Source organism: Globicephala melas, chromosome 6 (assembly GCF_963455315.2).
Source record: "Globicephala melas chromosome 6, mGloMel1.2, whole genome shotgun sequence".
Classification (NCBI taxonomy): Eukaryota; Metazoa; Chordata; class Mammalia; order Artiodactyla; family Delphinidae; genus Globicephala; species Globicephala melas.
This window is the reverse complement of record NC_083319.1, coordinates 75,180,962-75,193,015: the sequence shown is the minus strand read 5'-3', so window position 1 is coordinate 75,193,015 and position 12,054 is coordinate 75,180,962. Positions and strand designations below refer to the sequence as shown.

The following is a 12,054-nucleotide window of genomic DNA, read 5'->3' as shown; positions in this document are numbered from 1 at the left end:
CTTTGTGAGCCTCAGTGTCACCATGTATTTTTAAAACAAAACAAAACAAATAATAATACCTATTGTGTGAGATTGTTGTGAGATAGTAAAAATCATATTAGGACTTCCCTGGCAGTCCAGTGGTCAAAGCTCCATGCTTCCACTGCAGGGAGCACAGGTTCGATCCCTGGTTGGGAAACTAAGATCCCGCATGCTGCGCAGTGCGGCCAAAAATAATAATAACAAAACTAAAAATAAAATAAAGGAGAAGAATTTTGAAAAATCATATTGAACACTTGGCACATAGCGACATTCGGCAGATGGTTGCCATTTTTGTTATTCCTGGTACTATTATTGTTTTGCGGTTGTTTTTGACACAGGGATCAGAATTCGAAGCCCATCCCAGATTCCCAGATGTCTAAAGCACTCCTGTCCCCAGGGTGGAGTCCCCTTTGGCTCTGGAGCCAGACGCCTTGCACAACCCAGGCTCTGTGTGCCAAGGTTAAGTTGGTTCACCATCTGACGGCCACGGAGCAGCGAGTGCCTTCCCAGCCCCAGCAATGTCAATACTGCCTTCCTGACTCCGCCTATTGTATCTGGAGGAAAGTGGCCGAGCATTGTCTTCCAGCGCTCCCCCCAGGAAGCATGATATCACCCTCTAACAAAAGCGGGAAAGCTGACAGATCTGCTGAGATGGGTGTGACCACCACACACACCTCACTGGTCAAGCCCTGGGCAGGCAGAGCAAACAGCAGCCACCCACATGCCCCTCAGCTGGCTGCCTAATGGGCTCCTTTTGCTCATCTTTAGGTTTTCTCCCTCTCTTTGTTACGTAACGTGCGTACCACGTTAGACATGGTACCACTAGGCAGTGGGAACGCACTCCCTCTAATCAACAGATGTGTTGAAAAGAGTCAGGACTCTGCCCATCTGGCAGATCCATGTCTCCACACCTGCCCCTGCAGCCTTCGGGAAGAAACACAGGGAGAAGGATGGTCAGAATCCTGAAGGGACAAAAGGAGGCGGTGGGGGAAGGATGTAGAGGAAAGCAGACAAGACTCAATCTAAAAAACATTCTGCACGTGTGATGCGAGTTGAGGAACAGTCTGGCTAGACCGGTGGGAATCGGGTTATCAGTTTAAAATTCCAGAAATAAGGGAGGCAACGTTAGACATTCCCTTTCTTGAAGGCTGGGAGTGATGCTAGCTGATCTTCTGACACCCTTCCAGCTCTGGCACGGTAATGCTGTCAGTGCAGCTGGCTCTCTGTAAAATAACACACCTGCAGTCTTGTGCCCCCATGCCAAGCCCAGAGGCTGTCACTCTGCTCTCCCCATCTTTACTGTCCCCTTCTTTAAACTTTCTCCTTCCTTAGCTACCACAACACCAATTCTCCGAAATCCCAGGGAAGGAATCTGATTGGGTTTGCCTCTCCTGGCAACTCCCTGACTGCTTCTTCGTAGAACCCTTGGCTATCTGCTCTTTCTCTTCCTTTCACATAAGTCTTGGTACACGACCCATGTCTTCGCTTACCATAAACAAAGATTTCTATGTTTCAATCCCTTGCCCGACCCTCTTCTTCTGAGCTTCAGACCCAGAGAGCCAAATTTTGCTACATATCCACCTTTAACATGGAAATTCAAAATCAACATGTACAAAATAATTATTTGCTTCATGCCAGCCTGTCACCCAGCAGTTCCTTCTGCCATGTTTCCCAACACAGAGAATGGCAGAACCATTACCCAAACCAGAAGCCGGGAGCAATGCTTATTCACCCCACTTCCCACAACCTCCAATATATAACCAATTACCAGTCCCTACAGTTTCACCTCCTAAACACTTTCAAACCCCTTCTTCATTTAAGCCTCCCTTGCCTGGAGTGTTGGGAAGCCAAATTGGTCCAGGCCTAATTCTCTGCCATGTCAATACATGCTTCAGAATATTATCAGAGTGAATTTTCCAAGACATAAATCAGATATGATAGAACAAACACCATACTAAATTTCCATGTGTACAGAAAGAGGTACAAATGACTTAAAATGGCCTATGAGGCCCTTCCTGATCTGAACCCAACCTTAAGTCACCACCTCCTCCTTACATTCCAGACTTACTCAACTTCCCTGAGCTTGCCCAGCTATTTCACACCACCTGCTCCCTCTGATGGGAAGTTCTTTCTTCTCTTTTCCCTTTTATCTACTTAGTTTTAAAATCATTTGGCTATGAGTAACTGATAACTACACTAGCCATAATTTTTGGCAATATTCATTTTTAGGAGTTCTTGCAAAGTGAGGAAAATCTATCATACAGATTATTTTCAATATAAATTTTATTCATATTTAGCAATTAATGAAGTTGACATTATATGTTTTTAGCCATTTATGTTTAATTTGGATTTTAAAGTTGCTTTTATTATTGAAGCCAATAAACATTTTTTATAGCTCTTGAAAAGCTAGATTTTGATATACCCCTACTACATTATTTATCACAGCATCTTACAATTTATATGCCTATAGTCATCCTTCCTACTAAGATGTGAGTTTAGCAAGGGGAAAAAATAATTCATCCTTTTTTTCATTCCTGGTATCCAGTACAGTACTGGGTGCAAAGTAAATCCTCAGTATGTCTTCATTGATTGAAATGTTAGTTAAGTGAGTGAATGAATGAATGAAAGGTGGGCAATAACTCAATAAATGTCTATTGAATAAAACTATGTGTATCTTTAAAGTAATATTCAACAATCATACAATACCTAATATTATGTAAAATCTTGTTAAACCCACTTTCGTGAGTATATCTTTTACGTTTCACACCTAAGGGAAAAAAGGGATTTTCTTTTGACCTTATTTACATCAAATATTTAACATAAGCCAACCTTTTAAGATATGAGTGAATACTACTTGCAATATATATGAAATTGATTCTTACTGTTATCCTTTCAATGTTTAAAAGCCCTTTGTACAACAACAAACGATTTCCCTCTTTTTGTCAGGTCTGCCATGGTATACCAAAATCTTCTTACTATGGCATATTAAACTCCATGCACTACGGAGAATAAGAAGTAAATAATATCTGTTGTCAACAATGTTAGAGGTTAACTGGGCTAAACCTATGTGTCTAAAGCTCAAAGGCACAGCCTGTGTGGGAAGGGAACTCAGAATTAGGGGAAGAACACGAGGAAGAGTTGGCCTAGGCAAACTAAGTTGAATTTTGTTTGCAGACTGAACATGGTGGGTGTCATTTCCAAATGGATAGAACAGCATGAACAAGAGCCAAGGGGAAAGTATGCATAGATGGTGGAGATGGGCCTGGTTGAAGTAGAAGAGCCATGAGCAGGGATGGGTGAGGGAAAGCACTAGAGAGTAGGCCAAGTGTTCTGGCTTGTCAAGTGGGGAGAGATCAGCACAAAATTCGAGAAACTGGCTTATGTTGAAGTCTTTTAGGAGAATGCTTCTAAGAGTAGTAAGTGACTCCCCCACACCTGGAAAACATTAGACTGGTCTTGAATGAGCCCAATGGTCCTCACAGCAACACTTCTCTTTTGATTACACTAGCTTCACTTACTAAGAGAGTTCTTCCTGGCTGAGTACTTTACATGCATTATCACACTTGATGCTTATAACAACTCTGGGAAAAAAGTATTCTCAAATGTAAAAGATGAGAAAACTGTGCTTTGGAACAATCAAATAACTGGCCCATGGTCATCCAATTTGAGCTTAATCCCAGGTGTGTGACTTCACAACCTATACTCTTAACTCCTTCTCCTGCCTTCTTGATGAGATCCACCTCAGCCTCATAGAGCAGTGTCTTCAAAAGTGAGTCATAATAGCACAGGTGCATGTGGTTTTTCTTCTCCTAAGGCATGTTAACTGAGTTACAATTCAGCATAAAGTGACCATATCTGGGTCCACATTCAGAAAACAAACTCAGTTTGATTTCAGTGGGCAAAGATCTAGTGGCTCTTCTGACCTTTATCTACCTGCTAAGTGGTCGGTGAGGAGCCACAGGTAGTGAAATGAAAAGGATTTTCTTTTCACATTCCTAAAGACTATCGATCACCCAACACATGCCCGAACCCTCCCCAGTGTGGGAACTCACTCCCCAGGGGGATAGTGATCCAGTTTTTAGAAGGTTTCCATCAACAAAGCCAAACTCTGTCTTTTGTGCAACTCCCTCCACCCCTGGATCCTAGACCTGACAAAATACAGTGTCAATCTATGGTGTCTACTATGTGGAAATCCATGAAAATGCTGCTCCTTCATCTCTTCTCTCCTGACTAAATGTTCCCATATGACAAAGTTTCTAAAGCACTTACCTTCCCATTTGCCTACAATGTTTGCTGTCAAGCTTTTCAGTGTCTTCAGTGTTTAATGGATGTGCTTTGAGCAGCAGATTGAAGTGATTACCATCTCTAATTCTGACCCTATATCTTTACTATGCAAACGGTTACAGCTTATGTGTTACCTTTTTAGCAAGTAAAGCATGTTTTGGCGCCTATAAATTGGCTCCTTGCAATTCATCAAATTTTGTGTATCACCAAAACTTGGATGTCATTCACTAGAACTCTCAGCAAACCAGGTCTCTCTCACATTGAACATACGTCATCTATTTATTGAATCCAAATGCATAACTTGACATTTATCTATTTTGACATTTATCTGTGTATCTTTTGGGTTTGGTTCACCCTTCCAGCCTAGACAAATCTATTTGAATCCTGATTCTGTGCTCTTACCAATAAGCCATCTACAGGGAATAAGCTGGTGACACAATCACACACATATCTTTTTAGGAACAGAGCTCCAGGAGATGAATTGATAATGTCAGAAAAAACTGGACCTCACCCATCTGAATCCCCCAGAGGATATAGCATAGTCTTCTGGATGAAATTAGAAGAGTTCTTCCCTCCTGGAGAGATGTCTTAGAAGGACTAGACTCTTGAAGGAAGCTCTCCCAGGGTAAGGCTGAAAGGGAAATGCTGAGAGCTCCCAACAAAAACAAAGTTTAGGAGGGAGCATCTGAGAAGGGAGCAAAACTCCTCCTTCTGAGAATAATTCCCAGGTGTGTCTCTGTTCCCAGCTTCTATGCCTCCACCCTTGATTACTCAGACTTGATAACTAGCCTTCTAAGACCAGCCCTAATCAGGAGGTTCCATCTGGGACCACTTCCCTGACCTTATAACTGAATTTCCTCTGCCACTCCAGACAAGATATCCACTATCTCTGAACCCAGGTTGTTACTTAAAATGTCACATGAGACAGGAAAGAGGCGTGAAGGCATGCTACTAGAGGTTTCACATTGGATCAATGTTGATCACAAAGGACATATTATGATAAAGCAGAAAGAGTGACTAGTTTTATTTTGTTTTTCTCTTTGGGAGAGCAGCCTGGTTTGGTGAGAATGAGAGAGTAGAGAAAATCTAGTATGTTTCTTAGAATTTGTTTCTAAGGTGATATTGGCCATGATCTGCTCTTGGGAAGGGAATCTACCAGAATCTAGGTGGATTTGAGGGAAGCCTTCTAAAAACTATATACCTCCTCCAACCCTTTTATAGGTTAGCATCTACCACCCAGAGTCACCTTCACTGAGGCAAATATGATAGTTTTTTCAGTTCTATTTGTTCAGAAAAAAGGAAGGACGAACAACCCACTAGACTAGAGAGAGAAAGCCATAAGTCATGAGCCCCTTGCTCCATTACTGTAGTCTACCAGTGGAGTTTGGTTTGAAGAATGGGATCCTATGCCTGTAGACATAATCATGCTGGATTCTTGTTGTTGCAATTATCAGGCATTCAGTATTCATATTCATGGAGGCTTAGATGGAAAATCTAAGTTAGGATTTAGCACAACAGACCTACTCCAGAAACCAACCTTGCCGGTGTTACCCTTCCTTTCAACAAGAGCACGAAACCCCTCTCTTTGGGCTTCACCCTGCTTAAGTTAGTGCTGTGCTTTTGGTTTAGACACAGAGTAACTATTTTGCCACATAACTTTTTTGTTTGATTTTATGACATCTTTTCTAAGCCTATATTGCAAAGTGCCATAACATGGTCACTATGGGGAAAAAAGATGAATTAGAACAGAGTGTGTGTGTCTCTGTGTGTGTATATTATTTAACCTAAAAAGTATCTCAGAGCAGCTGTGGACCCCTGGGCTTTGCATGACTATAATCCCTGATGTAGAAGCAGTTCCAGATTTCATGTTACTGATAAATGTCACACAGAAAAAAAGCAAACCGAAAATGGAATTATGATAACTATTTGGCTTCAAGATGCATATTTTTGGAGAAATCAACATTATTTCTACATGAATATAAAAAATTTCTACCTACTGAAACTATCTCAGATAATCTTTCATTTTCAGCAGTTTACACATTCTTAGTCTTAAAATATTATTAAATCCTCAATATAATTGATCACTGAAAACAAACTGAAGAGCTATAAACAAACATGCAATTCTGTTATCTCATTTGCTTAATTTTTTGAATATTTAATAATATAATATTGCAAACATATGAAAAATATAAAATTAGCAGATACTTATGGATACTTGGATCAAATTCTACTAATATAATATAGCCCACACCATTAAGTTCAGTAAATTTTCCCAAATTCATTTCCTATATCAATTCTATTTTCATTACAATAATTCAAATGCTTTCAAACTGAAGGGGAGAGATTGATGGCCATTATAGTTGTTATTTGTATTTTGTGATTTGATACCACTTTCATAGGTATCTCATAGGGTGAGTGAACTATAAGCCACGCCGCCATCTAGAGAATCTGAACAACAGACAACCTAAATCTAAAAACATTCAGGCCAACCATTCCTTAAACCCACAATAGGTTTCGTTACTCTCCTGTGCCCAGTGATCTGGGTAATTGCTTAAACTTTCATTTCATTGGGCCAATAAAGACTTTACAAATGACTATGTGCCAAATATTTTTTAAATAAAACAAAAATTATATAGCCCTAATCTCCCTGACCCCAACTATAAGATAAAAACCAAAAAGCCTAGTGTTTGACTGCTTTGATTGAAATAGGATACAAATACGAAATCTTTATAGAAAAGCATTTTTGTTCTCATTTAAAAATGTCAATCTGTACAATGCCTTAAGTGAGTCCGAATCATTCTCAGCATGAATTTGATATTTTTTTTAATGACTGAAGATTTTCTTTGAAGCAGGTAAAGCCAGGTTTCTTCTTTTTCTATAGAGTAAGGAAACAATCTAGAATGAGGAACAGTAAAATAATGCACTATGGTAAGCGCGTCTCTTCAAATAAAGTGACCTAATCAGTCCTCACAGAGTCTGTGGTAACACAGCGGGCAATAATCCAGAAGAGAAACTCTAGAAAAATCAGTTCATGCTACAAGGACTTTCCATGTCAATCCTTACATATATTAAACGGAGACTCATGGAGAAACAATCCCTGTGCCACAGCTGCCCCTTGTTAACCAGCACTAAGCATTGGTGAGAGAGCCCAGAATCACTAACTCTGTTAAAAATATAGTTTTTAAAGATAATAAAGCCAAACCTTACCAGAAAGGAGCAAGCTGACTCCATAGAGAACTAAGCCGGCTAAAGAATCCATGCTTCCCCAAATCTCTCCATCCAGTTTCCACAGATGTGCATGAGGTCCCAAGGATCCTTTCAAACACCCAGAGGTTTGTGACTTTCCATTCGCATGTCCTACTAGGTCTTGTTTACAAGTCAGAGGCAAGAAGGAACAGCACAGAAGCGGGCTGTAACAGTCTCATTTCTGTCTGAGCACAGGGAGTTTTAAGTTCCTTTTTCCTGTTTCCTTTGTAGATTAGGATGGGAAAAGCTGTATCTTAAAGGCATTTGGTATCAGCAAGGCTGGGGGCACTGTAAGCCCTATCCATCTTGCAATTCATCAAAACACTTATCTATTGCAGTTGCTTCTGCTGCTGCTTTTGCTGCTGTTGGAGGGATAGAGGAATTTTAGTTGGAAGTGTGGGTCCTGGTCAGCACTTTCAGAAACAATAGGGGTATCCTCTCCTAGGCGGGAAACTGAGAATAACAAGCCCTCCACCTATGTATGGTATGCGCTGATGACTGGCCCTTCTCAGCCCTCTAACGGCTCTCCCGGGTCTACTTGGGAGCCCTGACAGAAGGGGTTTTTGGGTGTGGGGAGCAGTTTTGGCTTTTGTTTTCTTGTTTTAACCCACATGGTTTGAATTGGGAAGAGAAGTTTTCGTGATGAGAGAACACAACCCCTAAAAACAATTAATTTGGGTAATTAACAGTGAGGTCAATGCTCACTGTGGCCACAGAGACCAGAGTCCAAAATTGTTAGCCTGTTTTCTTACACACAGATGGCTTATCTTTTGGCCAAGAGCCCAAAGATATCCATGCTACTGGCCATCGCGTTAATTTTTTATTAACAATTCATCTGAAGATGATCTAATTTCTTAAAGAATTGGCAGAGAAGGGTTTTAGTAATACTAAGAGGGATTTCGTGGTTACTGGCCAACTTACTTTCAGAAGAAAATTGTATCCAAAATTTTAAAAATAACCTGTGTAAAAACCAAATACTATAAGTGATTAGATTGGGATAAAAATATTATTCATAAGAGCAGAGAGAGTACACAGGCCAAAAGGAAAATAACCACTGGGGTAACCATACCTGCAATGAAATCGGAGACCCTAAATTTATCCAGATGACAATTTCACCAAAATACGAATTCTGACTTTAGCACAGAGAGCCGATTCTTCAGTCATCACCTCGCCTTCATGCCGGAGGAAAGAGTTGTCTGATCCTTTTCCCTACTCACCACAGGAAAACGCAGATGCTCCTAGTCTTGCCTGATTTCTGTCCCATGTTTTATCACATCAGTGATGATCTCAAGAACCAACTGATGTTTCCAGGCAACTGAGGTAAAAAAGCTCAGGCTGCGTTTTCATGCACACCTGGGTTCAAATACTGGCTCAGCTATGTGTGGTCTGAGAAAAGTTACTGAAACTGTGAGTCTCAGTTTCAACAACTATAAAATGACAAAAATCTCTCCATCAAGGGGATTTTTGAGAGGATTAAATGAGGTTTAAAAATCTGTAAAACATCTGGCACTGTGTCTAATTCATAGAAGGCTTTCATTAATTGTGTTAACGTATTCACTTCCTTTCGTCTTTCCATTCTGTCTCTGATTTCAGTCCTAAAAGCTTCCTCCAGAATGCCATTCTCTATTCCTATGAGATGGCTTCAAGTTTGGCCGTAAAGAACCAGACTAGGAGTCAGGGATTCTGGGTTCTAGTTTAGTTCTGCCATGATCTGCCTGTGAGGCTTTGGACCATTCACTTCCCATCTCTAGGCCACGTTTTCCTCAACTGTAAAGTGAAGGATTTAGACTGGATATGACTAATTTCCCTTCCGATTGTAACACCTCATAGCCTAAATGACTAAACTGTCCAACTCTCAGCATCTCCAGGTTGATTCCTAGGACCTTTCATCTGGGCAGTTCAAAGAAGATGCTAGCTTTGTATATCCGTCACTGTGAAAGCCTGAGGGGGTCACCAAAGTGATCTACTTAAGCACATTGTATCTGGGACTTTGTGAGGTCCACCGGCCCCAGGCCATGTGGAGCAGCTGTGGAAGGAAGACCTTGGAAACAAACCAACCCCAGGGAACCTGCCTTCCCAGGCACAGCTTCCCCTGTTTGTGCTTGATGGGCAAACAAGGAAGCCATCATTGCTCTCGCTCCCTCCTTTTTGCTGGTTCTTGTGGGCTGAATGTGTTGCTACCTTGCGTCCTTTCCTGCACTGCCTGCCTCTGTTATCCACAAAAGCAGTCCAGCTTCATCCTTCCGCATCATCCAGAATGATCTCCTCTTACCCAGAACTGTGAGTCAGGTCCTTCCTCCCTCCATTATCCAGGTTGAGTGACTCAATTTCACTCTTCTCTCTGTAATCCAGAAATATTGCCAGTTTAATTTATTTCTTCATTATCCCAAAGATCCATGTAGCTTAACTTCATCTTCCAGGATCCAGAAATATTATTCCATGTAATCCTTTTCACTGTTATCCAGAATATTGACGCCATATAACAAGTACTGCTGGATTTCCTGAGCCTATGATTATACAGCTAGTCAAAAGGCTAAGCAACTTTCATGTGGGAGGTCTGAATCTTTGGCATGTAAATTCCAGGTGTAAAGTGAAGATAACTTGTGGACAAAAGTGTCCAGACATGCTCTGCTCCAGCTTTCTGCCCTATGGATCTTAGAACATGGAGAACCTATTGAGGAATAACAATATGAGCTTCACTACCAAGTGCAAGGCCAATAGGTCAGCAGAGCTGATTGGCAACAGGTTGGGAAGTTGCACAACTGGATGGCATGCCAGGATTTCCAAGGGAAGGGAGAGGCCATTTCCATGTCTGGACAGGACTTTCCCCAATACATAATGTATTAAGGAAATACCACACACTTGGACATGGCCACAACCCTTCTCTACAAAGCTGGTTGTGGTCATCATCAGGGCATCTTCATCCCCTGAAGAGCCTTGTTGGGGACCAGCTGGATCAGCTCTCTATCCTCAGCAGCTCCATCCACCCAGAAATATTGAAAGGCTCTTCCCATTCTTGCCTGATTAACACCTAGTTATCTTCTGGGTCTCAATTTCAGAAAGGTCTTCCCTGACCTATTCAATCCAAATCAGGTCTTCCCTGTTATTCCATCCCAACACTCTGTCCTTTTTTTTCACAGTACTAATCACAATTGGTAATCATATATTTGTGTCTTCATCTTTTTAATGTCTCTTTTCCCCCAGCTGACTGATATCTTCATGAGGCAGGAAACATATCTAATTTATTCACCACTGAATTCCCAGATCTGACCACAGTGCCTGGAAGGTCATAGTATGTCTTGAATAGATACTTAATGAATTAAGAAATGAGTGAACAGGGCTTCCCTGGTGGCGCAGTGGTTGACAGTCTGCCTGCCAATGCAGGGGACATGGATTCGTGCCCTGGTCCGGGAAGATTCCACATGCCGCGGAGCAGCTGGGCCCGTGAGCCATGGCTGCTGAGTCTGCGCGTCCGGAGCCTGTGCTCCGCAACGGCAGAGGCCACAACAGTGAGAGGCCCACGTACCGCAAAGAAAAAAAAAAAAAGAAATGAATGAACAGACTCCCATTGTTACTTATATACTCATACCTTGAGAACGCTTTGGAGACAGGCAAACCTAGATTACATGTTATAGCTGTAATTTACTCTCTGTATGACCAGGGCAATTTAATTCACATCTCTGAACCTCAGATTCCCCATCTTTAAAATGGAAGACAATAATGCCTAATTCATGAGATAATATATACATAGTATCTGGCACAAGTACATATTTAATAAAGGCTTTCTATGGGTTTCTTCCCCATCTACAACCACCACACTACCCCTGGATTGTTATATAGAGCTATTTGCAATGAGGAAACCAGGTCCCACACAGGCTAAGTAACTTGCTTAGTTGTGGGTAGTATCAGAATCCTGGTCTCTTGGCCTCCAATTTTTGCAAAGTTGGCTCTTTTTTTTCATAGTTCATCTTTAGACCACAATGTGCAAAAAAGTAGATAAAGAGAAATGTGGCAAACATCACAAACACCAACAGGGTATGCCCAGACCTTAGGAAAGTATTTGCAATGAAACTTTGACAGATAATGGAAAAGTTTGATGACACTGATAAATGCAGACATTTATCATTGTGCTTCCGAAATAGTGGTAATAACATCAGGATCTGGGGGCACCCCACTGCCATGCTCCAGGGAAGTGAAAGGGGCTTCCTTGTTAGTCAAGCTTACTCAGCTTACTTTAATTTGATTTTTCCAGACACACTTATAGCAGCACAAGAAAGAAAAACAAACCAATATACAAGCAAACAAAATATTCAGAGAAACAGGGCACTTGGCTGATATTTCATTTTCTAGTCTCTGCCCTTTGTACTTAATATGTGAAAAAATAATCTACAGAAAACATTGAATGTCTTTGAGATGGATTAATCAAAATAGCAATGGATAAATTTAAAATGTGAAGAGGTGTGGAAAATAACTTATACAATGTTCCTATAAGCTGGTACCACA

At 41.2% G+C, this 12,054-nt stretch overlaps 1 protein-coding gene across 2 annotated transcripts in view; it reads right to left on the bottom strand.

Annotated features, from left to right (window-relative positions):
* The window catches only part of TEK (TEK receptor tyrosine kinase), a 104,533-nt gene extending 96,617 nt beyond the window's left edge, over positions 1 to 7,916 (bottom strand). Inside the window, exon 1 of one of the 2 annotated variants that reach the window (XM_060301015.2) lies at positions 7,513 to 7,916. In XM_060301015.2, the coding sequence (XP_060156998.1) occupies positions 7,513 to 7,564 (52 nt within the window). In that variant the 5' untranslated portion in view covers positions 7,565 to 7,916. The remainder of the gene's footprint in view (positions 1 to 7,512) is intronic. The other variant, XM_030830342.3, reaches the window with a different exon arrangement.
* Between the last annotated feature and the right edge of the window lie 4,138 nt (positions 7,917 to 12,054).